Source organism: Polyergus mexicanus, unplaced genomic scaffold (assembly GCF_030449975.1).
Source record: "Polyergus mexicanus isolate NDT 795.1 unplaced genomic scaffold, iyPolMexi1.0 SCAF_11, whole genome shotgun sequence".
Taxonomy (NCBI): Eukaryota; Metazoa; Arthropoda; class Insecta; order Hymenoptera; family Formicidae; genus Polyergus; species Polyergus mexicanus.
The window spans coordinates 1,092,811-1,118,847 of record NW_027223331.1 but is presented as its reverse complement, the minus strand read 5'-3'; the positions used below and the strand labels follow the sequence as shown (position 1 = coordinate 1,118,847).

The 26,037-nt window shown below is 39.0% G+C and overlaps 6 protein-coding genes across 8 annotated transcripts in view; 3 read left to right on the top strand and 3 right to left on the bottom strand.

The window, feature by feature from the left end:
• Neur (E3 ubiquitin-protein ligase neur) overlaps window positions 1–14,572 on the bottom strand; it is a 61,085-nt gene extending 46,513 nt beyond the window's left edge. The window contains exons 1-4 of one of the 2 annotated variants that reach the window (XM_070304533.1): window positions 14,553–14,572; window positions 13,727–14,029; window positions 9,844–11,263; window positions 8,613–9,158 (exon numbers count right to left, since the gene is read on the bottom strand). In XM_070304533.1, the coding sequence (XP_070160634.1) occupies window positions 8,613–8,646 (34 nt within the window). In that variant the 5' untranslated portion in view covers window positions 8,647–9,158; window positions 9,844–11,263; window positions 13,727–14,029; window positions 14,553–14,572. The remainder of the gene's footprint in view (window positions 1–8,612; window positions 9,159–9,843; window positions 11,264–13,726; window positions 14,030–14,552) is intronic. The other variant, XM_070304534.1, reaches the window with a different exon arrangement.
• On the top strand, window positions 8,458–12,256 carry LOC138937880 (uncharacterized). The gene is made up of 5 exons (XM_070304538.1): window positions 8,458–9,151; window positions 9,815–10,624; window positions 11,113–11,289; window positions 11,559–11,673; window positions 11,782–12,256. Exons 2-5 carry the CDS (start codon window positions 10,561–10,563, stop codon window positions 11,894–11,896), a joined length of 471 nt encoding a protein of 156 aa, XP_070160639.1. The 5' UTR covers window positions 8,458–9,151; window positions 9,815–10,560; the 3' UTR covers window positions 11,897–12,256.
• Window positions 12,327–14,190, top strand: LOC138937882 (uncharacterized). The gene is made up of 3 exons (XM_070304540.1): window positions 12,327–12,620; window positions 12,862–13,523; window positions 13,927–14,190. The coding sequence occupies exons 1-2, from the start codon at window positions 12,459–12,461 to the stop codon at window positions 13,069–13,071; spliced, it is 372 nt and encodes a 123-aa protein (XP_070160641.1). The 5' UTR covers window positions 12,327–12,458; the 3' UTR covers window positions 13,072–13,523; window positions 13,927–14,190.
• Window positions 14,573–14,683: 111 nt separating the features above from the next.
• Window positions 14,684–18,082, bottom strand: Su(fu) (suppressor of fused). The gene is made up of 7 exons (XM_070304535.1): window positions 17,765–18,082; window positions 17,067–17,159; window positions 15,902–16,208; window positions 15,481–15,716; window positions 15,176–15,397; window positions 14,888–15,095; window positions 14,684–14,772 (listed from the first exon to the last, which is right to left on the bottom strand). The coding sequence occupies exons 1-7, from the start codon at window positions 17,947–17,949 to the stop codon at window positions 14,707–14,709; spliced, it is 1,317 nt and encodes a 438-aa protein (XP_070160636.1). The 5' UTR covers window positions 17,950–18,082; the 3' UTR covers window positions 14,684–14,706.
• A 1,761-nt stretch (window positions 18,083–19,843) lies between these two features.
• Window positions 19,844–22,375, top strand: Trp1 (translocation protein 1). The gene is made up of 5 exons (XM_070303764.1): window positions 19,844–20,075; window positions 20,338–20,775; window positions 20,845–21,192; window positions 21,272–21,375; window positions 21,450–22,375. Exons 1-5 carry the CDS (start codon window positions 20,040–20,042, stop codon window positions 21,622–21,624), a joined length of 1,101 nt encoding a protein of 366 aa, XP_070159865.1. The 5' UTR covers window positions 19,844–20,039; the 3' UTR covers window positions 21,625–22,375.
• On the bottom strand, window positions 22,241–23,836 carry LOC138937456 (tetratricopeptide repeat protein 36-like). 2 transcript variants are annotated; one of them, XM_070303766.1, is made up of 3 exons: window positions 23,677–23,836; window positions 22,822–23,019; window positions 22,241–22,729 (listed from the first exon to the last, which is right to left on the bottom strand). In XM_070303766.1, the coding sequence occupies exons 1-3, from the start codon at window positions 23,768–23,770 to the stop codon at window positions 22,479–22,481; spliced, it is 543 nt and encodes a 180-aa protein (XP_070159867.1). In that variant the 5' UTR covers window positions 23,771–23,836; the 3' UTR covers window positions 22,241–22,478. The 2 variants fall into 2 exon arrangements, with proteins under 2 accessions (XP_070159867.1, XP_070159866.1); XM_070303765.1 differs by having other exon boundaries at window positions 22,822–23,022; window positions 23,677–23,831.
• Between the last annotated feature and the right edge of the window lie 2,201 nt (window positions 23,837–26,037).

Below are 26,037 nucleotides of genomic sequence, written 5' to 3'. Positions count from 1 at the left end.
TCGCGAATTCTTGAGACTCTATTCTCTTTGTTTGTCGTTCAAGTTACAAAGTTACTTTTACCAAGTTGGCGAGAATTTACGACAGGATGTCTATCCAAAGCTTGTAAAAAAATTCCCACATTTTTCAAGTAATTTGTTTAATATTCCAGGTAAAATCAGAGAATTTTTAAATCAAACATTTTAAAAATAAGTTTGTTTTTGTGTGCATTTTATAATGCTTTTCATTCATACAAAGAAAAAATAAACCACTTAAATTTTAAATATTAAATCAAAAATATACTCATAAGGACTGACAATGAGTGATTTTTCTAAGATAAGCATTTTTCATTTGCATAATATTTTCATTTTCTATCATTATTTGTCAAAATTAAAGCAAACTTAGTATACTTAGTATTGTGTATTCAGTATTTTTTGCTGCTGATAATGAACATATAATCAAAGAGAGAAACATATATATTTATAATATATTTGAAACATATAATTCACAATCATTGGTCAATCAGATCGCCGACACTTATAATATAAGAACAAAGTGATCAAAGAGAGAATTTTTTCAAAAATTTCCCAAGTTCGAATAAAATTACATGAGAGTTCCCTGATTTTTTTTAAAGTAAAAACGAAATCCCTGAGAATTTCAGGTTTTCTAGATCCTTCCAGGGAGTAAGACACCCTATTACAAGAAAACAGCCTCTTTGTCTCTTTGAAATTTGAAGAGAGAAGTCGAGATGTTCGTTATCCAATTTACGGGCGAGATATATTCTGCATATGCGTGCGCGCAATATGACAGGTTCGCCAAACAGGTGGTTGGGAAAAAAACATTCCTCTTCGAGTCACTCGGTACACGATCGCCACGGCACTTGAAGAGAAAAAGAGAGACAGAGAAAGACAGGGAACGCGCAACGTATCCCTTACAAGCCAACTGGTAATTAATTAAAATGTCAAACGGCAATGCTCGATACGTGCGATGAAATGAGGCATTTGACTCAAATAAATAATTATTATTATTATTATTATCGTTCCGTTCCAACGTTCTACGTCCTACATTATACGAGACAAAATGTCGCGATCTTCGATAGAAAATTGTAATTAATATGTAATTAGAACGGTCGACACGTGACGCTTTATATTTGCAGAACTGTAATCGAAGCTTATTAAAATATTTGCCATTACATGTATCCGCCAATGGAAGAAATTATGTCAAGGAACAGTTGCCAAGGGATCGTCGATGCAATTACGACACACGGTGCGAATGAAAAGCGCAGCGTCCAAGAGTTTTTTTAAGTCATCTTAAATTTAGACGAGATCACGTCGCGTTCTAAATTTAATCTCTTTCATCGTGTCGATTATTGCCCGCGCAAGTATTCCGAAAATTCATTCATTAATTTCCGTCTATTACGACTTTTCCTAAGGAATTCCAAATAATTAAGCTTGCGAGGAAATGCTCTTACCAAAATTTAACGCAAAAATTATAAAATTCCGGTCTTTGCTTACAATTAGTATCGACGGAACATTGGCGATGCTGCAAAGATACGATACAAAGGGTTAAGCTGAGGAGGGAGCGAAAAGGATGCACTGGACAGGGCTAATACGTCTCAGAACAGCGAACCGTGAATTTCCGAAGGGAGGGTGTACTTGAATGACGAAGGGGTTAATTCCGTGGTCATTAGCACTCGCTTGCTACGTGGACAATTGCGGTTGTTCCCACTGTTTGTTCCTGCAACCCCCGCTGACTCGATGAGTTATGACGTTTCGAATCTGTGCATGCCACGCTTCGCGTCCTCCCTTTCGGCGATCTTCGAAAAAAAAAAAAAAAAAGTCGCAAAAAATTGTGGGCCCACGCTTACATGCAGATCAATACAAAGTTCTGAGTCTTATTCGAGAGATAGAATTTATATATTCGTGCACGAAATTTATATATTTAATCGTTATTTATTTTTCAGAAGAAACGTTGACAATATTTCTAAAATATTCAATGCGAAGAAATTAATATCGAATTAATATTGAATTAATATCGCGTAGAAAAATATTTTATATCTGATATATAACATTTAAATAAATTAAACAGTTATAATGCAAACTTTGTACAGAAAATTTAAATGCGTTCTCGAGATCGCGATGTTGAAAAAAAAATTCTGGCTCATGCTCGCAGCGAGAAAGGCGGAGACCCCTGCCTTCGAGCAAGCGTATTTGTTTCTTTTCTTCAACCAAGCAAAAACTCTCTCTCTCGCGACCCCATCGAATTCGCAGAAGGGTGGTTTCTATAATTGCGAGGGTTTCGAGCGGCATGATATAACGAAGGATAAAAGCCTTTCGCCTCTCAAGTTTTTTTTTTGCTATTCCATCCCCCTCGATCGATCCAGCCCGTGTGCGTCGACCCTGACATTCACCCACACACGTGCGCGTGTTTTAATTACAACGAGCGAATAAGTTCGCATAATTAATCGCGAGGCAGGCAGAATAAAAGCTCACGTTTCGTCTGGCGGCCGTTCGCGCCGATCGACGTCGATCTCGATACAAACGAGCACTTGATTCGAATGAGGAGAGGGGAAAGTGCGATTACTTCGTTACTTTCATCTCGCGACGAACGAGCGGAGAATACGCAAACTTTTCGAAAACTGATCGCGTCGGACGGAATCGCGTGGCCGTTTTTAAAACGAGGCACTTCATTCAATCTTCGTTCGCGCAAGCGAGAACGAGAAAGAGAGAACGGGAAGTGCGGCGACACAGGATAGTTCCCAAATCGTCGTTCCCTCTTAAAATTAATTCACTAGGATTGCAAATAGCCGGTGCGTTTGACGTGCGGCCAATTGCGTCGCGCGCGAATCCCGCGGATGCCATCGCCACGCACTTTCGCCGCTTCTAACGAGCGATGAACACAACGGCACGTCTACGAGAGGGACGACGAAGGGGGGAAGGGGGATGAAGAAAAGCTTTTGGCTTTCGCGACGAGGACGGACGAGAGACAGAGAGGAGGGAATCGCGCGCAGTTCGCGCCCCGTGGCACGACAGGAACCTTTTCCAATTGACGTCATAGACACGCTCTTTTGCCCTTTTTTTTTCACCCCGCCCCCTCACCCTCACAGGCGGGTTAAGAATAACAGCGACGCGGCGGGATCGCACTATGTGTTGCAACGCACTGGGAATAGACGGTGGCCGACTGACTATCGGCCACCGCGGCTCTGAATCGTCTCTGTCGAGCGTGTTGCTGCTCGGATTACACAAAGTATCTTGCCGATAGAGATGTCAATAGAAAAAAAAAAACAATTTTTTTTTTCCATAAGTTTTTTATGAAAAAGAACAAGCCTCGGTTTTTTTCTTTTTTTTTTCATAATTTTGTTCCTTTCTTGCAGATATTAAATATTTTTATATTTTGATTACTGATTTTTCATTATTCTTAACTTTTTAGACGATAGACTTGAATTAGCCATTATTATTTTAAATGTAGCTCGCATTCCAATTCACTATATAGTTATGTAATCTGTTTTTAATTAATAAAAATTTTTGTTATGCATCTAATTGAAAATTATCCGAATCATGTCGAGTTTGATATAATTTGCCGCAAAAGTCTCATTAATCCGTTAAAATTTCGGAAAAAAAAAATATATATAAGAACTTTAGTTTTTTTATGTTAACAAAAAAAATATATTTAAAAAAATAATAAAAAATTATAAAAAGAACAGTTTTTTTTTTTTACATCTCTACTTGCCGAGATACGATCGTAATTTCGATGACAGATGATGAATTTGGAATCGATTTTTCCTCAGCAAAGAAAGATGTCGGGACATCAATAATTTCCGAATAATGTGCAAAGAAGGACCAGGTTTTTCGCGAATTAAGCTTTGGCAGTGCAGGATTGTGTATTCTTCAAATAATTTCGACTTGAATAGACTTTTATTTCAATATTGAATTAAATAAATTGTAATTTCCCTCTTGTAATTAATTTGTGTGAATAGCCTTTATTCAAATAGAATTTTAATTCAAGATTTAATTAGATAAATTAAGATCTCTCTCGACATTTTCGCTGAGAAAAAATTTTCGATTGAAATTATCGCGAATCTTATAAATACTGTTGCTGCACGATGAAATAAAAATGACGATGGTCCTGCGATCGAAGTCGCGTGTATAATGATCCATTTTCGATTAAGCTACATCGTCTGTATCAGATTTATATTCTCGAAATGCTATATATATATATCGGTGCAAGCGACTTTCTCTCCTACACCGTCATTATCTAAAAAGAAGAGCCTCAGAATAGAAGAATGAAGGGGCGGATGCAAGAACCGCGACCCGTGCATGTGTACATCTGACGTCAAAAATAGCCGCCGCCTTTAAGGTACGGCCGTGCACGCTTCATTACGCAGTTCGTACATGGACAAGATGCACATATGCAAGCCGCGTGTGCCGCTGAACTACGTATATATACGGCGTCCATTTATTTCCGTATTCTCGAGGGAGTCGTTTCATTGCCGACCACGTATCGTCGGCTCTTCATCGATCGTAATTTGAAGAACGGTTATTTAAGCTTCTATCGAAAGTTCACGGAACTTTACGTTCATCGCGGAATAGTTTGAAAACCGTAACAAGTCGCCATTACGAGATTGCACTGTAAATCATCAAGGAGATAAAAATAGCGAGAGGGTTTATCTTTTCCGAATATCATCCGTAATGACCCATATTCCGCGATATTCGGAGCGCCGGAAGTTTATTGACAGATCATCGTACGAAAATGGACGATGCATTTCGATTTAATGCAGCGTACAAGATGCAAACAAATTTACACGTGGGTGAAAATACGAAAATAAAATCTGCTACCGTTTGTATGGCATTCGCACGTACAGCTATTCCGTAATTTGTGACGATGGTGGTTACACGCGAGTAGATATTTCCGCATCGACGGTTTTTATTTAATTTTTTTTTATTTTTCGACTGGATAAGGACCGCTATAAGCGTTTTCCTTCGTCCTTGCAAGCCGTGGAAGACGGAAGATCCTTGGCGAGGTAAAAACTTGGAAGAGACTTGTCTTCCTCTACTTGTCAGTCTTTTCTTCTCGGTGGAAGTTTCACGTGGATAATAGTAGTTGTCGAGCTTCGCTCCAGCATTGCGTGTACCTAAGCTACCTGACCTAGTCGTCAATGACGTACAATGGACCTGCTGCCTCTCGGTCAGGTTGAAAAACACGATTCTCTCGGCTTGCGTCGTCGAGCTTTGCACAATACGTAGGTCCCTCTATATGATTCGAGACGTCAGTGACGGCTTTTCCGAATTTCCCGTGCGCCGTTTCGCACAAAGGAGACTTGGAAAAATCCAATCTTTAATAACGAGTTATTGTGCAACCTGGACCGAGATCAGCTGGACGTAGTTCAGCTGCGCAAAGTCGCGTGAGAGAATCTTCCGATTAAGATTTATAGATCCCGTTTCATCTTTGTGAGCCTCGTTCCTTGCAACCATCGGCCAAGTATTTACAATTTGCGATCGTGTGTGTATGTGTGTGTGTGTGTGTATAAATTTGCGTTAATTAAATATATAAAAAAAATTCCATCAAATTAAATAATTATTGTGAAATATTCTTGAGACAAGCGCGTAACTCCGCCTTCTCAATTTTGTAATCACGTGCCTCATAGACTCTGATTGATCTTCCCGATAACGAAATTATCTCAAAGTGCAGCTACACGACGGTACTCTGAGTTGCAACCGGAATTGAATTTCCAGAGTCATTAGACTCGGAGTGCGTCTTGTGACGCACGGAGACGCCGCTTTTTTTTTCCTCTTTCTCTCCCTCTTTCTCTTTCCACCGTCGTATTGTCCCTCTTTCTCTCTTTAGGTCTCCAAAATGGCCACGCGCAGCCGGCGTAGCGTCTTCTTGATATAAATACATATGAGAATTGGGTCGCTGCCCTGAACCCCGGCCATCACGCACCGTCTACGATTCTCCTTCGTTAATCCCCTTCCCCGGAAGTGTCGTCTACGAATTCCGAGCGCGCGCTTACTTCGCCATTCTTTTCGGGGGAGCTTAATGACGGTTTCCGATATTTGATTATACTATCGCATTTCCGAAGATTATAGATACAGTAATTTAAGCGCAAAGATCTTTTCTCGTCTCTAATAATATAAAATCGATACCTTTTATTATCGCAAAAGAAATATTTTTGTATCGTCAGCTCATATCTCGCTTTCTTTCCTTCTTTTATTTCGCATTTCAAATTTCCGGTTTCTATTCCTCTAATTTCAACTTCCAAGAGACGATATTTAAAGATATACTGGCTGTACAATAATATCAAAAAACTGTCAAAATTTCAAAGAAGAAAACATTTCTACGTTTGTACTGTTTGGAAAAATCAAATAAATAAATCCGGATTATAAAAACAATTAAAATATCGCAAAATAATATGGTTTTAGGCCATTTCTTCGTAAAAGAAAATAATTGTGTAATTGATATTTTCCCTAATTTATGACGAAAACTTTTAATCGTGAATATCCCTGAAATTAATTGCAAGAAAAAAAAAAACAAATAATTTGTAAAAAGAGAGAGAAAGAGAGATAATATTTTTCTACAATTTTTAATAAATAACTTTTAAACAAGTAAGTGGATCTAAATCAAGTTTTGCACAAATATTTATTAGAGTTTTCTTAATATATGTGTAAATTTTGATTTCGTTGGCAATGTTTTCTTCTTGTCAAATTTGTCAATAAGTGCTACAACGCGATGATATTCCATAAGAATCAATAATAATTTTAAACTTGAATAATTTCCAAGCCAAATTGTTCTCAGATTTTGCATAAATATTCCGAAGTAGAATAGTAGAAAAATCTACGAAATGTTTTTATGTTTCGATGTTTCGACATATGACATATACATCCTTAAGGCCGCTTCTAAGTCGTATATCGTTAATCGTAAGGAAATTGACCAATCACAGTCGATAATTAATAAAAAAAAAATTGACTGTGGTCAATTTGCTTACGGCCTAACAAGCGCGATCTATACTTGTCATTTACGCCGCTCTCGAAATGTAGAATTCAGTCGGGACGCGTCGCGTATAATAAATGGTAATAATAATAAAAAAAAAAGAAAAAAATATATACACGTTGCTCGAACAAACCGCTCGCGTGACGTCGATTAGATAATTGGGAAGGTGGGCCCGTATCAGGTCTGTCGTGGATTTGTGCGGATGTACAATCGCGGTTTTGCCGCCTCCGGAGGCCTGGCCCTGTGTGTCTGCCATATGACAATACCATCTGTGGCCCATGCGATCGAGCAACGCGGAGGTACGGGGATCCTGCGATAGGTAGACCTACGACAGGGGTGCGGAAGAGAGCATCTTGCAAGCCTCGAAACCCAACCTTTACGAAACGGAATCGAAAGGTGCGGCGGACGGAGAGATGCGCCCCGAAAAATGCAGCTGGCAGAATATCGCATCCAAATGATGCGGATGAATCGACACATTCGATTTTTGTGTGCGCGAGATAAACAAACGTATAAAATTCGAGTGGATTGTATTTCCGGAAAAATTAATTAAAAGTACATATAATTGCCCATTAATTATTGATAGCTTATGCCACAAAATTTGACAATCTCTCAATCTTTTAACAAAGTATTATTTTACTTTGATTCGACTGAATTATATAAAGATGCAATTTTTGAATTTCAATTGAAAACACTTGCATGTTTCGTGAATAAAATGTTAACTGATTGCAATAAAAAAAATTTCAATTAATTAAGATTATGTTTAGTCAATTATATTTCTAAAGAGAAGCCACACATACTTCATTCTATTACCAATAGAGCAGGATGGAGATCAAAGCAGATGTCGCTCAAAGACGGTGTTAGTAAAGGACAGGTCGATAACAACGTGACCAGTGTATTAAAAAAAAAAAAAAAAGCGCTTTCAAAAAAATTTATCATAATTCTCTGGACTTATATTAAATATTTAATATAAGAAGAATGATTAAAATCAAAAAGATTCGGTCAAACAAAATAAACTAACACCGTATCAAGCATTTATCTTATTCTAATAATTATAATTTATTTATTGTTTAAGTATTTTATAATCTCCTTTTAATATATATATTTATCACGCTTTCCATATGTGCTTTCGCAATCGCTAACCAAGCAACGAATGACACTGTCAATTCATACGATATTCCTCAAGAGAGCATTTAAACTGACCACGTGTAATCGCGATACGATCGACGTCTAAGCTTAAGAAAGCGTATCGCGAGAAAATGTTTTTCTTTTCGATAAGAAAGGCGATTCTCGCGGATAGTCGACGTTATTACAATCAATTATCCATTATCGTTATTAGCTCGAATCGATCCGGGAGGAAAATTCCCGAGAGAGATTTCATCTCGTTTTCCGTTGACGCGCCAAGAACTGACAGGAGATGAATTGAATCCTATTGCGGATCTAACCTAACCTAACCTCTCTGGAGGAGATTTCTCCAAGGGGCCCGGATGCCCCGTCATCATCGCCGAGACGTTGAACCTCGGCGACGATGATCGGCGTCGCGGTTGACACATGTCAAAAGGGCGCGCGCGCGCGCGCGCTCGCCGAATAAAAACGATCGAGCCGGCGTCGCGCGAGAACATCGATAATATACGGAGGGGACAAGACTCACCGCTGTGTCCGGTGTTGCTCGACGATTGACCCATCGTCGTCGTTGTCGGCCCGGCAACGGCGGCGGCGGTGGCAGTGATAGGTAATGGTGTCGGGTGTTTGTAGTACGGCGTTGCGAGACGGACACGGCGGGCTCACGTGAAAAATCGGACGCATGGGCGCGCGTGAAACGAGCACATTTTTCGCAACAACGACCAACGACGGCGGCGGCTGCGGCGGATCACCGTCAGTCATGCGGACAAGTGCATCTTGCATCCGCAGTGTCGCTGGGATGCCGACGGGACACACGGGAACGGACGACGACGACGACGGCACACGCTCCGCCGCGCCGCGGTCAGCGCGAGCGCCGCGAGATGATTGGCCCGGCGGCGAAGGCGCCGATTTTGCGCGTCGCTTTGAACGTGCCGCAGCGCGGAAATTGATTCCTCTCTCGATGATGCAGGTGTTGCCGCGGCATAGCGCGGATGCTGGCCGCGTTTTCCCGCGTCTCGCGTCAGCGAGATCCGAGACACCCAAGCGAGAACGAGTTTCATGCCTAAAGTCTGCTCTAGTAGAATGAAAAATAGATAATTTTTCAGATATTTTTTTTTTTTTTAAGAATATTAGAAATCGGTCTTTTTGACGTTTTGCGTATGTTTAAATGTCAATATTTTTAAATCTTGGATTTTTTTTTTTTTTTTTTTTTTTATACGAACTTCTACGGCTCGTTTTGAATTAAAAAAATGCTAATTATTTGTACGTATTGTTTAAACATCGATGAAAACATATGTAAAACGCCAAAAAAAGATCAGTCATTCTTGAAAAAGAATCTTAAACGCCATCAATTCTTCTTATTGCTAGAGAGTAGACAGAGTCTAAATTAGAAAATTATTTTGAATCAATTTTTTTCATTAAAAAGCATTCATTCAAATACATACGAAATGTTCTTCGATAGATAAACGCATATGATTTCTTTAAGAGATATCTTTTAAATGTCTCATTTATCGTTATCTAATCTGTGTATAAATATTTAATTTAATAATAATTTAATTTAATTTTAATTTAATAATAATTTAATTTTCTTATATATACAATATTTACGTTCATTTATAAAATTCTTCCTATTTTTTAACGATGTATCTAATATTCATTCATACGTGAATTAACATTATTTTTTATAATATTTAATTGTAATAAAAGAAATTTTTCGCATTCTTATCACAGATCTAATTCCGTTATTGATCTTGCCTTACCGAGGAGAGTGGAAACACTCGATGACCGCTTAAGGGCCCGAATACTCTGAGCATCTTGGATGTGAAAGGCACCGAAAAAAAAAGAAAAATATATCACAACACTAACCGTACACAGCTATAACTCTAAGAATAATGAAATGATTACAGGAATCGAATGTACGCACACAAGGAAGTTTGCGGATCTCGCACCCGTTATAAATTCTAACTACACCCACTATTCGCGTGTCCGCACGTGCGTGTCCCGAGACGGGATCACGCGATTATAACGTTCAGAGAGTAGTCGCGTATAAAGATCGCGTCGAACCCGGTTTCGCGGCGTATCCTCTGGACGGAAAAGAATGAAAACTTATTGATTCCTCGCTCCAACACCGGCACTCGTCCAAAGTCATCGATCATCCCGTAAATCTTTGCTTAGGCAAGAGATTGGAGAGTCTGTACACGGTCGTCGTGCCGCGGATCACCTTGGTAACCGGCCGTCAAAACACTACGTCGACGAGCGTCGTCGGGAAAGCTGTTCGCCAGACGATCATCGACGTCGTCTATGGATCATCTTACCCTGCGACAACGATCGCGACGCTCCATCAGGATCGGAGAACGTCGTATCCGCGACTGAGATGATCGTCGACGTGGTATCTGTTCGGTATCATCCGGAATGTAAAAGCTGACGACGAGGACGAAAGTGCGATTCTATCGGGAATAAGCGACTTAAATCGAAGCATGAACGTAGAGAATCCTTGGATTGTTTGCCTCGCGTTAACCATCTTCGCTTTCTTCCAAAGAGGTCGGTAGATTAATTATATTTCCCGAAAATAATGGCAATCTCTCTCTCTCGCGATATCGAGATTTTAGATTATCAGATATAGATTATCGAACGCGATGCGCGAAAATCGAGAAAATTACACTGTGTGTGTATCTAAGGTAATCTAAGAGCAAGATCAATAATTGCTGAGGTTCAAGAACGCCACGTGTATAGTTTGTGCGGTTTTGTATAAAAATAGCGCCCATCTGGCGCCGCTCGAGCTCTCAAACACTTTGTCGAGATATTTTTTTTTTGCCACGCCGAGAGACGACGTAAAAATCCTTGGCGCTTTTACACCATGTTATTGGCGAATAAATTTTTATATCTAACGCAAATTATCTGGAAAGACAAAAGTGTTTTGAACGCGAGAAATGTATGTGTCCGCTGAAAATTTTAGAATATTTTATCTATCGCGTTATCTTCCTCATCCCGTTTCACGATAAACAGAGGGCAACTTGTCTCACCCACAGGATGGGCCATCGACTGTTTCAAGTGCGTCTCGATCGATGGCGATAACAAACCATGCGATGACCCATTTCACAACAATGGTAGCCTCGCTTTCTTAGAATCGCCCTGCCTTGGAGGTCGAAAAGGCCGGGATGGCCTCTTTCCAGCGACAGCCTGCATCAAAATCGCCGGCGTATACGGTAAAATATAATTAGGGCAATCGAAATATTAACATCTTCTCATATTTCTGATTTTTTTTTTTTTTTTTTTTTTTTTTTGTATGTTATTACCCAGACAGTTCAAGAAGGCCAAAAGACATCTTAAAGATGTCTAAAGGACACTAAGACGTCTTTAAATTGTCTTTTAGGGATTTGTGCTGTTTAGGTATAATCGATCAAAACCCAGCCACGTGTCCAGAAATGTATGAAGTCTTGTATCTTATTGTTAATCGATTATCCGATTATGTCAGATGAATCCGGGGTATCCCTCATGGTGAGGAGCTGCGCGTTAGACAGTGGAACTTTGACGACGGATTCCGAGATTATCAGAATGTCCCACTGCGGTGGTTTTTACTTTGACAACAAGTAAGACTCTTATAACAGCAGGATACGAATTAAAATTAAAAAAAAAAAAAAACGCGCAATCGAAATTTGTATTATTTTTAAACGTCTGAATGATCGTGCTTTTCATAGGTACGTTCGCGGATGCGTGCAATCTTGCAGCGATGCAGATGCCTGCAACGTGTCGTCGAGGAATTTCACACCACTGATTGCTTTAATATTGCCGATCCTCACGGGATTCGCGTAATTTACGTCACGCGAAAATAGAAAAATTCGCGAATACGACAAGTCATCATTCGAAGAACGAAACAGTATGGATGTAAGAAAATGCGAACGGCGGTTCTCTAAGAGATTAGCGTTGTAGTGATTATATCAATGTACGATCATAATTAATAGGATGATCTTTCATTCGATTTCATTAAGTCTTACGATACACAAAACAGACTACATAGTGAATACTGCCAGATTTTACGATTAAGCTATACATTGTTATCGATAAATAGTAGTTCACACGTCATTTACTCTGGCTGTCACTAACTTTACATACGATGCTTTAATTAATTCCAGCTTAATATCAATAAAGCATATCCTAAATTGTTAAACATACACACTTGCATTCTGCTTTCCCTTGTCGCGAATATACAATAGATAGTACATGGACAATTTCAGGTAACTTGAAATCTCTGTCGTTTTTTGTTTCGTCGAAATTAATCGATTCATTTCTTCAATTTTGGATAATCGACAGCTTTACATTCGGTTCATGAAATTTTTATACGATAAAGTATAAATTTTAATGGTAAGGATCGATCATGAAAAACTGGATAACCAGTGTCTCCGATCAATTTGTGGGCTCCTTCTGGCGAATCTTCTGTTGGCTATGGGAAACTTTCGAACTCGTCCTCATCATCGTACTCGACTGCTTAGCGAGGCTAATTGAGCTAATACTCGTGATGATAAATTTAATATTTCAGGTGACGGATTTTGCTTACGTTTCAAATGTGTCGGGATAATAATAATAAATAAATAATAAATAATAATAATAATAAATAAGATCCGGAGAAAGTGAGAGTTGTCCAATTTTTTGATTAAAATTAAAAATGCATTTTTCGACTAACTTCGATTATAATTGTGAAATGATACAAGATATATAAACTTTCCGAAGAAAGAATTCGCGGAGAACGATCGTTAGCAAGAAATAATCGGATTTTTTAGGTGATCTGCTTTCTCAGGGATTTATGCATCGACGCAATGCAGACATTCGCCAATGTTTTCCGTGGGATCGTTAACATCATTAGTAACATCAACCGCGACGATGTCGAGGATTTTGCCTCTGCCTGCATCGTCGTCGTCTTATGCACCGGAGCTGTTAAAATGTTCATGGACATTCTAAAACGGGTATACAGCACATGTATCGCACGATAACTATTACTGCCAATAATAGATAGACGGCGATTCGCACGCCGATAATCGAACGATTAACCGTCGCTCACGAATTAGTAGACAATTGTGCTTATCATCCTTGAATTTTATAAAAAGTGTATTAAAAAAAGTTATCATCCAAGATAATCATTCTCGAAAACAAATATTTTATATCCGAACAATTAGAATCAAAACAGGACATTTGCATTTCTAAAAAAAAATTATATACATATATAACAACCCTCGATTTTTAAATGCAAATAGAATTTTGCGTAGGTATTTCGTTTTGGCAAACTGTTTTCTACAATTTTTATACGACGTTTTGCAAATGTGATACTACTTTTTAGAACCGTCGGACACGACGAAGCGCAGGAACTTCTTTAAGCTGTTCGTGCGCGTGTCTCGCGAGGAATATCACTGCCACGTGACGTGGAAGGTTGCGGTGCAAAAACCAGGTAAATTATTTTCTAAACTGTTGTCTTGATTTTTATATGGGTTAAAACCTCTTGAAATCCATGTAGTCGCATATATCTGTGTCTTTATCTGGTTTTTGATCCGACAAGAGTCGCGTTTAATTGCAATGTTTAAATGTTTAATGTCGCAAACGATTTTAACGTTCTTGTTGATTATTTAAATTATGCATAAATGTAAAACTTACCCAATAGTGAAAATAATTCGTCCTGAAGATCGTCAGAGTATAGAAAGAGTAATTGTATCGTTGTAGCCATCTTATTATATGTAAAATAATATGCACGCTCTCTGATTTCATATATGGAGATGATGATTCTTCGCACTTAATGTCTCGCGACTCGAACGTTGACATATATGACCAATCTCAATGTCATATCGATATTTCAGAATCCCCACGCGAAGCTGTTCAACGTGTTTGGGCAAAGCGTGACTCAGATCGGTAATAACAATAATCCGATGACAAGGAGTCACGGACAGGAAACATGTCCTCCTGAAAGAAAGACAGGCAGAAGGATAAGGCAACGAAATAACAGACGATCGGTCAGTACTAGAAAAGGATAATTAAGATTCTTTTTCAAGAATCTTTTTATGTTTCGAGGTATTTTTGCGAGGTATTTACATAAACATTTATTGTCCGTAACAACGTGTAAGACATGTATATCAAATATAACTTTGCTGTAAAATATATAGCATATAATTTATATTTTATCATATATACATTGTTAAATATGTGCATGCGAAAAAAAATTTCACAACACTTAGTAAATATTGTTTCTATAGTGATATTATCAAATTTAAACAACTTGACAAGTGTTGCAGAAATTTTTTGACACGTATGTAAGCATCAACTTGTAAAAGAGAGACGTTGGAATCTTTGTAGAAAAATATAAGATTCTGTACTATAAAAATTATATCTGGAAACATGCACGCGCAAATCTCTGCTTTTACACATTGATGAACAATAATCGATTTTCTTAAACACATAAAAAGGCATATAAATTACAAAATCTTACGCTATCTAGTCATGGAAAACATCGCCGTTATAAATAGAAGATTCGTTCTGCAATAAGATTGCGTTCGATAATACTTTTATTGCGTTGTCTTTAACTTAATTATATGCGAAACGATATGGAGGATGATCTTTGTAAATTATGCCGACGTACAGCTTTAATCGTTGATGATGGTGATGGCTAAATTATATTCCGGCCAAGAAAACGTCTTTGGCAATTGAATCTGTAATAAAATATATCTATACACGTTGATGCCGAAATTAGAGTCGAAAGATATTTTGAGATTGACGTTCCGATCGAGATATGCCGTATGATATCGTAATTTCATACATTATTACCTTATCCGGTGCGTTCAAAATTTGGAATTCTTCGGCCATTCTTTCGGATAACTCTTCCGAGAGGAGCACTTGCAACCATGGACCTTGAACAACGTACGGTCTGTCCTTGGACACGAAGGTACCCGTGACCGATGGCGCGACTATCGTGATAGCCGTATGGGACAATATGGATTTGAATGTGAAATGCCTCCCGTGCATCACACGGCCTCTGCAACGATAATTATTACATTATTCATCGGACGTCGCTATCGAGGCGCTCGCGAGAACTCTGCTTCTGTTATGACTAACTTTATTGCTAACGGCAGTAACGAGCCGGCTTCGAGGTTGAATGTTAGGTGTAATCCGGACAGAACTCTAATACAATTTTCATCAGAGACGGCGTCCTTCTGCTCGCATGGCGAAAGCCTTTCCGTTTTTACGATCGGTTTCACGTTCTCCTCCTCGTCGTCGGAATCGTTTCTTCTTTCCCTATATCTCTCTGCGCTCTTGTCGTTCGTTATTTGCACCCACCTGCATAAATATATAACTTTTGAAATTCCAATCAAATCGAGATTTCCAGACCATTTTCCAATTTTTTCAATCCTTAAACTCACCAACATTTGGCGGACACACCACTCGTATTCGATCCATCTCTTTCGATGCCGCATTGTATCTTCTCCGCTATAGAAGGATCGTCTTCCATGGCAGAATGCATTCTTCTCATGTTTGTGAGTAACCACGGTCCGCAATCTCGTGCATCTTTTAACAAATTTACGACACCTGGACCGTTCCAATGTTGAGCCGCTTGCAGTTCCTCGGAAGTAACGCCGACAATTTGAACAAATGAAACCTAACAGTAAGAAAATCATTTTATTTTTGATATCTGAAGCGCTATTCGACCTATGCAATTTAGTGATAGTCAGGATTTTATTTCTTGGATATGCAAAGATCTTATTCTTATATTTATTACAAGATTCTTGTATTTATTACAAGTCTGAAAATCGCCTTATTCCTATGTGAGCATCGTATACGTACGTCGCCGTGAGGCGTAGAAATCGTTGGTAGTTGAGGGTCCTGTCCCATCAAGATCTGGGTGATACGACCGTTTCCGCCGTCCAACGGAGCGTGCCAAGAGACGTGGTCACCCGGCATCAACGTGTTCCCGGAATTAAAAACATACTTGGCTAATTGCTGCATCACATTCGCCGGCCATGTGGGCGGCGTCATCTCGCCCCTTTCGCGGACGAGCCGGAAAGTTAACTCGAAACCAAATCCGCTGGGACGACCTGGACCAGGTTTGGGATGCAGCCGACCGTCGCCGTGTAGATCGGACAATCCTAAACTGCATTTACATAAATAGAAAAATATAAAACGTGAGAATAAAATAAAAAAGTAAATATCCTATTCTCTCAAAGAGAGGTCATATATAATATAATCTCTGTATTTGATTTAAAAAAAAGAGACGAATCGCATTGGATAGCTAATTACTGATTTCAATAGTAATACGGGTGGCACGAAAGAAAAAATAAGAGCGACCCTCAGCTGTATCCCGCAAAAAGTACATAGACATTCGGTCAATGGCGATGTATAATTAGACGGCGCAGACGAAAAAGGGAAAGTCCGGCGCTTCTATTTCCGACTCCCCGCATTTTAAACGACTTTGTTCCTCCTGCGCCCTACGCGCCCTCCTTCTCTTCTCTCTCTCTCTCTGAGAGGGAGATGAAAAGAGAGAGATAGAAAGATGCGGAGCGGTATTGGGACAGCTGTTTGAAACTGAAGAAGCAAGGATCGTTCCGGCGCAGAGAGGGAAAAAAAGAGCCGGCACCCTTTTGGCGGAAGGTCATTCGTCATTCGGTACACAGATTCCAATAAAATGTCCGAGAGAAATATATCGTCTACATAATTCATATGTCGTATCTGCCATAGGTTGCATTCCAATTAAATTAAAACAAATGTGCGCGGATCTCAAGCTTTATTTAATAAACATATCTTAGATATTGTATTTAATTTTACGTACAAAGATAAAAGAAACGCGACTTCTTAAGTTTAATCGATGGTTATTCTGAATAATAATAATAATTGAATGATAGAGTAAATAAATCAACTTCTTCAACTTTTCGAGATTAAGACAAATTATACGGTTTTTCCAAGACACGTTATATAAATGTTACATTTGGCATACAGATGTAACAATTCTCACCTGACATAGTGCCAATGTGGAGGTACCCCAAGCTCGGGACATCCTGGATTAGCGTACATGCTAATGTAGTCGAGGGCATCGGGCCCTCCTAGCCTAAACGAGAAAGATACATAGAAAATTCGAATCAGCTGACATAGAACATCCGGTATGTAAAAAGGGGGGGGCTAAATATAGTTCACGTAATCGACGTTTCTCAAGAGGGAGGAATGGAAAGAAAAATGAGTTTCTACGAATACTTTGTAAAAAAGTAATATATATCATATCGATTTCAACATTAGTTTCATAAAATAATTAAATAAAATTCGATAAACATGAATATATCACCTAATAAAAAAAAAAAAAAAAAACTGGTATCGATGTACATACATAATAACAAAGCCAAAAATAATGTGTAAAAATATTAAATAAAACGGTATTAATTAAAAATAAATTAATTAAAAATAATTTTGCAAAATATAATTCAAAATTGAAAAGATTGAGAGAAATTAGAGATACAATTTAATTAAGTTATCGCTAAAAGAGAGCTTTGACAAGGCCCAACTTGTATATAAAAAAAAATCAATCGTTAACGACTACCTGGCAGGGACACCAGTTGCTACAAGTATTCTTGGGCTCTTTAAAAAAATAATAGCTTTTCAGTATTTTAACGGCAAGGGGGCGACGCCACTTTTCGCGTGGCGTCGTCGCTGCGTGCTTACCAATATTTCACGATTGCCGTAACCGTTAAGGGATTAATCTGTTCAGGATAGATCTGCCGACATAGGTTGTACAGAGCGTCAAGACCCGGAGCTCGTGGCGGAGGCAGCGGGGCCTGGACCGGCTGACCTGGCGGAAAACTCCTCGTGAACTCTTCGCATTCACGCATGATGCTCGTGTTGTACATCAACCCGGCGGGATACACGCGCCTGCTACGCGCTTTGTTTACTCGAAACGGGTACACGCGAAACGTTCACCGACATCAGCCACACTGACAAGACAAAAGCGCGATCGCCTCCAACGAGGACTAGATAGGCGCGAGATGGGAGGGCGAACATAGGCTGCGGTCGAGAAGACGCTAGGAATGCTTCGAAGCGTTTGATTGACCAATCAGGGCACGAAGAATAAAGATTTTTTTTATTCTGATTGGTTAACGCAACGAAGCATTTCCAGCGTCTTCCCGACCGCTGCCATAGACGCACAGACGCATCAGACGATAAAAGTTACTGAGTTACTAGCCAATCGATTCCCGTGATTGGCTCCGCCATACTTAGCCGGACTCGTGAATATTTTCAAATAAGATTTCGATCTGGATGTAAATTACGAAGCATATGCGGATTATGAATTAGAGCAGAATTCAATAAAATTAATATACGGATAAATATGTCAAATATAAAAGATTTAATCATTTAAAATGTTTATACCCGCTCGTATCGTTAAAAAAAAATTGTTAAATCGCAAGTTAAAAATATCAAGCGGATACAAAGCTATCCTTTATAATATTTCCGGGAAGCGAATTGCTTCTTTTGCTTCTTTTTAAACAAAACATTGGTATTGCTTTCACGTTCATGTTCATACACAATTTATTCTGTTCTGCATTTAAAATTAATAGCACCTTGATGTTTTCGCCAACGCCGCTTATTGGCAAGATACGTCAATAGTAACTAGCAATATAGTAGCATCGAGTAGAGTCCTAGATTATCAGAGAGGCGCCAATTCTACCCCCACCCATAGACATAGTTTCGCGCCCCTTGCGTTCTCTCTCGCTCGCACGTAGCATGACGAAAGACAGCTATGCTCTGTACGAGCGAGAGAGAACGCAAGGAGCACGAAACAGATAATAATATTTAATAATATTTAAATATGTGCAATTTAATTTCTTCATATATAACATATATAAGACATTTCTACTTACCGTGGTAACAAGAAATTATATACTTATTTAAACTTTTAATATTACACAACCACATTTGATTGACAGCTGTCAGGCTGTACGTGTGACGCTTGTATTCTAACATGGCGACTATTTTAATCGACCAATCAGGAAGTGGAACAAGTTGGCGCCTCTCTAATAATCTAGAATTCTAGTATTGAGTAGTATTACATATATGACTATGCCCCACGGTGCGAGGTGCGAGACGTGCCAGCAGTGTTGTTCTCGGGGACGCTTTTTTCGCGCATGCGCATTAAATGTGGCCTTTAGGTATGTGTCACGTTTATAAGAAAAAGGGTGCTATGGAACCTCTACTGAGATAATGTTAAAAATAAAGAAATTAAATGATCTGCAATATAAAAAGCAATATTATGTTCCGAAAAAAATGCTGCTAATTTTATTTCCGCGCATTTAACTTTATCACTATGCAGACCATTGTTATTATTATGATCGGGGCTTTGAAGATTTACTTGTTGTATATGTTTGACCCTTTGCAAATGCCGTATTAAATTTGTTTTGCTACATCTGATGGTAGTATTGCATAAATTGCAAAAAGCTTTATTTTCAGTTGGATGGAGAGCCAACCATCCTTTAAAATTATCTTCATCTAGCCACGCATTAACAAAATGTCTTTCTTTCTTAATGGCTTCTTTTTTGTTTTTATCTTCCATACTAATAAAAAAATAATATCTATTTATTATTATTTATCTAGCCTATGTTTAGCCTCCTCTGGAACCCGCCAAAACTTTCGCGCCTAATTGCCCTTGTATGCACACTACGTACTAACTATATACGCCGTCGCTGGATTTCTCTACCACTGCGCTGCGCATGCGCGAAAAAAGCGTCCCCGAGAACAACACTGCGTGCCAGAGGCGTTTCGTGAATCGTGAGGTCGTGAGGATCAGTGAGAATTGAGAATCGTTTCCGAAACGGTGCTCGCTTGGAGGGACGCGCAGCGCGCAGTTCGCATATGCCTGTTCGAGGCCAGTTCGCAGCAGCAGCTTCGGTGGCCGACAGCGTGAGCAACGGATCTGTGCGCGCAAGCGTGACGCAAAATTCACGGCATGGCGGAGCGTAAGAAAAACAGGAAGCGAAAAGATGTAAGGATCGCATATGGACCGCGAATGATCGCGGACGACGATTTCGATCGGTTAATTCGCATTTGGACACGTTTGACACGTACCGTGTCGACTCTTTAAACGCGCCGATAGACGTAACGTGATCTCGCGTGACGTAGATCAGCGCACGCGGTACTTTTTGATCTGAAAAATCGCGGATTAATTCGCCTTCTTCCTTTCGTCGGTCTAATTCGTGCGCGGCGTACAAAGCATAGTTTCTAACGAAAGTTATTATTTTCAATAGGAAGTGGCGAGTTTGGACACAAAGGTTGCCCAAGACAAGCCATCCAAGGAGGAGTATGCGGTAGCAAAGTGGATACGCAGCAATGTACCATCGAAGAAGACAAAGTTCGATAGGACTCACAATGTCGAATACTTTACTGGCTCGCGTGCGATTGATGCTTTATTGGAAAATTCACCCTGGACCACGGTGTTTGAGAATCGGGAGCAGGTCTCCCAATTCTTGGATCTGATGTTGAGGCACAAGTTCTTTCATAGAGCCAAGAAAGTAGTGATTTCGGAGGAGGAACTCAATAAAATGCGGGGTATTAAAAAGAAGGCTAAAGATGACAAGAAACCTGAAAAGGAAGATTTGAAGGAGAATAAAGATGCAGTTACTATGAAAGATGAGAAAAGCGAAGAGAAAGCCGAGGAACGAAAAGAACATAAGAAAAAGCCAAAAGTAAGCAATATAGCTTAGATATAATCTTCCCCCTTTTTTTTTTGCGATAAAAAGCATGTTTGCTTCCAGGTAAGACTAGAAATGCACATGGATCAATTCTTTGTGGATTGTAACGATGCATATGTGTGGATATATGAGCCAATTCCTGTGTATTATTGGTTTTTCGGCACGTTGGTAGTCTTAGGTGCGATAGGGGTCTGTCTCTTCCCATTGTGGCCGTTAACTATCCGTCATGGCGTATATTACCTAAGCGTCGCCGCCGCGGGATTCCTCGTATTCATATTAGCATTGGCTATTATCAGAATGATTGTATTTTGTCTTCTATGGGTTCCCACATTAGGTCGATGTCACCTGTGGCTACTACCTAACTTGACGGCCGATGTTGGCTTCTTCGCATCCTTCTGGCCATTATATCAGGTTAATAATTTTCTTCATATTTCTAATTGTCATAATATAACAATAATATAAATTTATTAACGCGAAAATATCGTTTTAGTACGAATATTATGGCCCAACATCCGATAGTGACAAGAAAGTCAGTAAAAAGAAAAGAAAGAAGGAAAAGGATTCAGATTCTGAGGATGCGCCATTACTTCATTCGTAAGTCTCACGATTTATATAATTAATTAGACATATTGTATATATCTAATATTATATAATTTATAACTTTTCAGTGAAGAGACATCTAGCGCAATGGAAGCGCCTAAAGAAGAAGAGCGAATCGAGGAATTATCTTTGCCAAGTGAGGAGAGGAAAGCTTCGTCTGATTCGGCAGAAGGAGAGGACGGCAGCGAGGAAGGCTCGGAAAGCGAGAAATCGAATACAGGTCGAGATTTTGTTATGGTTTAAGACAGGTAGGCTGGGCAATCATGTTTTCTGGAACAAACAGCTAGTATTAATTGTCGCATTAATCATCGCTGAAACCGATATATTCTTGCGGTGCGTTAACCCGGTCATTGGACTTCAATTTAACGCACGGATTTGAAAAACCGATCATAGCAGATTCTCCAGATTTTGTTGCATTTAAGTACGATCAAGGACGAGTGAGCAGAAACCGCTTGTGACTTTTGTGCACGAGAAAAGAATTTCCAATAACTGGTGTGATTGTAAAATATTATCTTTAGAAAACGTGTGATAAGACATATTTTATTCTATGTGTGTAATTCGAAAGAATCATTATTAGGTGTAATTGCGTTATTGAGCGTATATCTCTCTCAGTTTCCATTGAATAAATTATGAGTATTGTTTCAAGTCTTCAATCTCTCAACGCGATCCATGTCTACCGACAGTTAGCATATTGTTAATTAATTTTACAAGGAGTTCTCTCAATTTGATATAAATCATTTTGAATCCAGGGAGAGAGATGATTTAGCTGGAAGAGAAGGAATCTTACGGGTACACAGAACTTGATGTTTTCTTCGTCGTTCGTCAATTTAGCGCGAGTTCCTTTTTAGCAGAAAAGAGATTCAATTTTACAAAGAAATATATTTTCCTGATTTGATACAGACGGATAATTTATATTTTTATGCGAAATTTCTAATGAATATCATTGTTATTATTATGATTATACTTTGCGATTATACCATTATATCAAGATCTGCACGTAGATCTACCGGTCGTTGAGTTTATCTATATCGAAATAAAGAGAAAATAAAGCGTTATCTATTAAATAGTCATTGTGTTTCGAGATGCGATCCCATAGATTAAGTGCAATTGGCCTTGGAAGTGATCTCGCGCAGCATCGCGTTGCACATGGCCGCGTAAGGGTTTAGAGCGACCAATTGTGATTTAGCGAAATTTGAACCAGCCTTGGCTGCGCGTACGAAGTCTTTTTTGGCCTCATCGTTCTGTCCCATCCATCGATAAAGAGCGCCACGTTGACAGAGCGCTTGGGTGCCCGCTCTTCCTTTTCCTTGGCTCAGTTGCACCGCCAGATGCAGATGCTTCAAAGCTTCTAGTGACGGAATGCAATAATTGAATTTCGTCTTTCTCGCGCGCAAGTATATATGAAACTTTATTTTACGTCACGATATATTTTCGAAATACCTTCGTCTCGATTCGCCAAACGTAATGCTTGTGCTTTGTCGTTTAGAATTGACGGTGATTCAGGCGCTTGCTTCAGAGCTTCGTCAAAAAGTCGAAACGACTCGTCAAAGTTCTTCGCTTCTGCGCAGATTATTGCCTTCTTCACGATTTCTGATATGTGCGGTTCCAAATGATCCTCCTCGGAATTATCCGTCGTCTCTTCTTAACGTGATATTGAAAAAAAAACCAAGTTTTTTATATTAATATATCTTCTGCTGCGTAATTTATAAAAAGTTGAGTGTCAACACGTGTAGCGCGCAAAACCTTGAGAGTTGTATAGTAATAAGAAAATTTATCTGTTATTGCGTCGCGCGTGGTCTTTTACATATTCATGACAATCTGGATATCTCGCGTGAGAATAAACCGCTAGGACACACTTCTGCGCCAGACAAATGCGGTTACCTACGGGCTTTAAGTACTTGCAGATTTTTCGAACAATCCGACGAGTTTGCGGTTTCGAGTCGAGTTTAACTAGTGCGATAAGTCGCGATTTTGCGCCGTCATTAAAACCGAACGCCAATTTCAACTTTGAGGATCACGCAACGAAGTAACAAATATTCAAAGCATTATCATTCGCGTTATTATATTATAGATACATATATACTCTCGAAAAATATTTTAAGAAATTTTGAAATATATTTTTGATCAATTACGAGTGCGATTTGTCGATATTAAATTTATTACAATATTATATATTAATATATTCATAACTTTATGAATTTTTTATTTTATTAGGTACTCTAATGTAAAGTACTGTAATAATGTGATTGTCATTATTGTCTATAACTATATTATGTATCATCTTGCGTCACGTACCAACTTGTTGTGAAAAATCAGACAGACCAAGCGATTGAAGCGGATCAAAGATTGTGTTCAAGATAGCTCTATCGCCTTCACTCAGACCTTCCATGATGTCGACTGAATTCTTTCGTGGAGCCTGCCGTTTTCCCTGTGATCGACGGAAACTCGTTTCTGTTTATCGTGAATTAATCGTGTTGCGTCACGAACCGATACGGAATGTCATCCAGCTGGCATGTTCAGATTAGTAGTGGGAATTGTATTTTACATATAGAAACAGAGTGCGTAGATTTCCCAGCGACTGCTATACTCTTGATTATTTGCTCGATCGCGCAAATCTTGTGTAGAAGATTAATTAATACATTATCGATAATAAATATCAAACGTCAATAAATCTTTATATACGGGATTTAGCGATTTTATCCGTATTTAATAACCGCATCGCTAAAGAAACAAAAATATCGGCCAACTCTTAATCATGACAAATTAATAACTTAAATGTAAATTTGACTCAATTCATTATTATTCAAAAAATATCGATGATAAAAGCCGGGAAGGAGGAAAAGGAGACACGTAGGGTCATTAATTTCGGGCGTCCCTCGTAAAATGTGCTCGCGCGAGTAAGCGGGTATCCGGGCGAACGACAGCTGGACGCCAATATCGTCGTGTTTCCCGTGGACCGTCGTAACAGTAAACGCGCGTTGTGTTTAATGTCCAGCGGATTATTTCTTTCGTAATTCAATGAGATGGGCGTAACCAGTCGGGGGAAGAAACCGAGCCGGTTTTTTGACGAAAATCTATGGGCTATGGGGACTCGTAAACGCGCAATTTTTCGCGAGTGCCGCGACTTTACCGTTATCGAGGACAGTTAAACTCGTTGTCGGTGCGATTTCCCACGAGTAAGAGCGAACCGAGGAAGCGCCGCGACGAGGGATCTTCTCCGTGAAAGCGTGGACAGCGGTACCTCAAACGAGCTTCTGATTCGGTGAAGACGATCGTAAGATCGCCTTTTTTTCGATATCCAACGATAAATTACGATTCAGAATCTGGATCGTATAATTGTCAGTGAACTCTTTCGTACCATTTTTTCTTTTTACGATTCGCATGCTTCTTCGAATTTATTTTCTTTGAAAATAATCTGAGAAATCTAGATCGATATCTCGCACATTTCAATGCATACTTAAAGCGGTCTTTGAAATCTTTTACGATACTCTCTTTTTTTATGACATATATTCCCAATATCTTCAATTAATCTTTTTTTTCTCTTTTTCGAAAAATCTTGAAACTACGCTTACGACTGAATTTAAAATTATAGAAATCAGTGTTCTACTTAAATTTCTGCAAATCTCAGTCGGAAGCTATACATCTAAAGAATAAAATATAATATGCAATAAAATTTCGATTCGATATAACTTTCCTACTTTTCTCAAAGAATATTTAAATAATATAATAGTTTTAAAATTAATTCCGTATAAATTAAACTCAAAGCGGTCTTTGAAATCTTTTACGATACTTTCTTTTTATATTACATATATTCCTAATATCTTCAATTATTTTTTTTTCTCTTTTTCGAAAAATCTTGAGGCTACACTTTACAACTCAATTTCAAATTATCGAAATCAATTTTCTATTTAAATTTTTGCAAATCTTAGTCGAAAGCTATACAAGAATTAAATGTAATATGCAATAAAATTGCGATTCGATACACCCTTCCTACTTTTCTCAAAGAATATTTAAATAATGTAATAGTTTTAAAATTAATTCCGTATAAATTAAAGTCAAAGCGGTCTTTGAAATCTTTTACGATACTTCCTTTTTTTATGACATATATATTTTTAATATCTTCAATTAATTTTTTTTAAAAACCTTGATACACCTTTTCTACTTTTGTCAAAGAATATTTAAATAATATAATAATTTTAAAATTAATTCCGTATAAATTAAAGGCACGCTACACGAGCATAAGAAAATGACGACGTTATAGCGAGCACACCTCGTAGAAATCGTAGATGCAATGTCAGTGCGATAATCAGGCTGATGAACCTCTCTTTTTGATCCAGTGCGAGGGCGAGACCGTATCGTGGTAACTTCGCCGAAGGTGGGTCGCAAAAAATGCAACGCGGTTCAAGCGTATTACAATACTGCCGTGTCGTAATGGAATAAATATTTCATTTCGCGGGGGCTACACGAGAGAGTCTACGTGTACGATCGCGGGGCCCCGTCCTGCGTTTTTCCCCCGGGCGTGCGGGCGCGGTGGCGATGCTCACGTCTCGCGCTCGGGCCGAAGGGGTCCCATCACGACGGCGAACTTAACGGCCCATAATTCATTGCCGACGTATAATAAATATCGTTAGTCCGTCGTGAGCGCACGTAGACACG

What these genes read in the sequence shown, in the direction of transcription:
- LOC138937880 (XM_070304538.1), top strand. Translation starts at nt 10,561, where the DNA reads ATGAACGTAGAGAATCCTTGGATTGTTTGCCTCGCGTTAACCATCTTC. An exon ending in CAAAATCGCCGGCGTATACG is followed by an intron (nt 11,290 to 11,558) that starts GTAAAATATAAT and finishes CGATTATGTCAG; the next exon opens with ATGAATCCGGGGTATCCCTC. An exon ending in GGTTTTTACTTTGACAACAA is followed by an intron (nt 11,674 to 11,781) that starts GTAAGACTCTTA and finishes TGCTTTTCATAG; the next exon opens with GTACGTTCGCGGATGCGTGC.
- Trp1 (XM_070303764.1), top strand. Translation starts at nt 20,040, where the DNA reads ATGGCGGAGCGTAAGAAAAACAGGAAGCGAAAAGAT. An exon ending in AAAACAGGAAGCGAAAAGAT is followed by an intron (nt 20,076 to 20,337) that starts GTAAGGATCGCA and finishes TATTTTCAATAG; the next exon opens with GAAGTGGCGAGTTTGGACAC. An exon ending in GATGCGCCATTACTTCATTC is followed by an intron (nt 21,376 to 21,449) that starts GTAAGTCTCACG and finishes ATAACTTTTCAG; the next exon opens with TGAAGAGACATCTAGCGCAA.
- LOC138937882 (XM_070304540.1), top strand. Translation starts at nt 12,459, where the DNA reads ATGAAAAACTGGATAACCAGTGTCTCCGATCAATTTGTGGGCTCCTTC. An exon ending in TGATAAATTTAATATTTCAG is followed by an intron (nt 12,621 to 12,861) that starts GTGACGGATTTT and finishes CGGATTTTTTAG; the next exon opens with GTGATCTGCTTTCTCAGGGA.
- LOC138937456 (XM_070303765.1), bottom strand. Translation starts at nt 23,770, where the DNA reads ATGGAAGGTCTGAGTGAAGGCGATAGAGCTATCTTGAACACAATCTTT. An exon ending in TGATTTTTCACAACAAGTTG is followed by an intron (nt 23,023 to 23,676) that starts GTACGTGACGCA and finishes TATCACGTTAAG; the next exon opens with AAGAGACGACGGATAATTCC. An exon ending in TTTGGCGAATCGAGACGAAG is followed by an intron (nt 22,730 to 22,821) that starts GTATTTCGAAAA and finishes TTCCGTCACTAG; the next exon opens with AAGCTTTGAAGCATCTGCAT.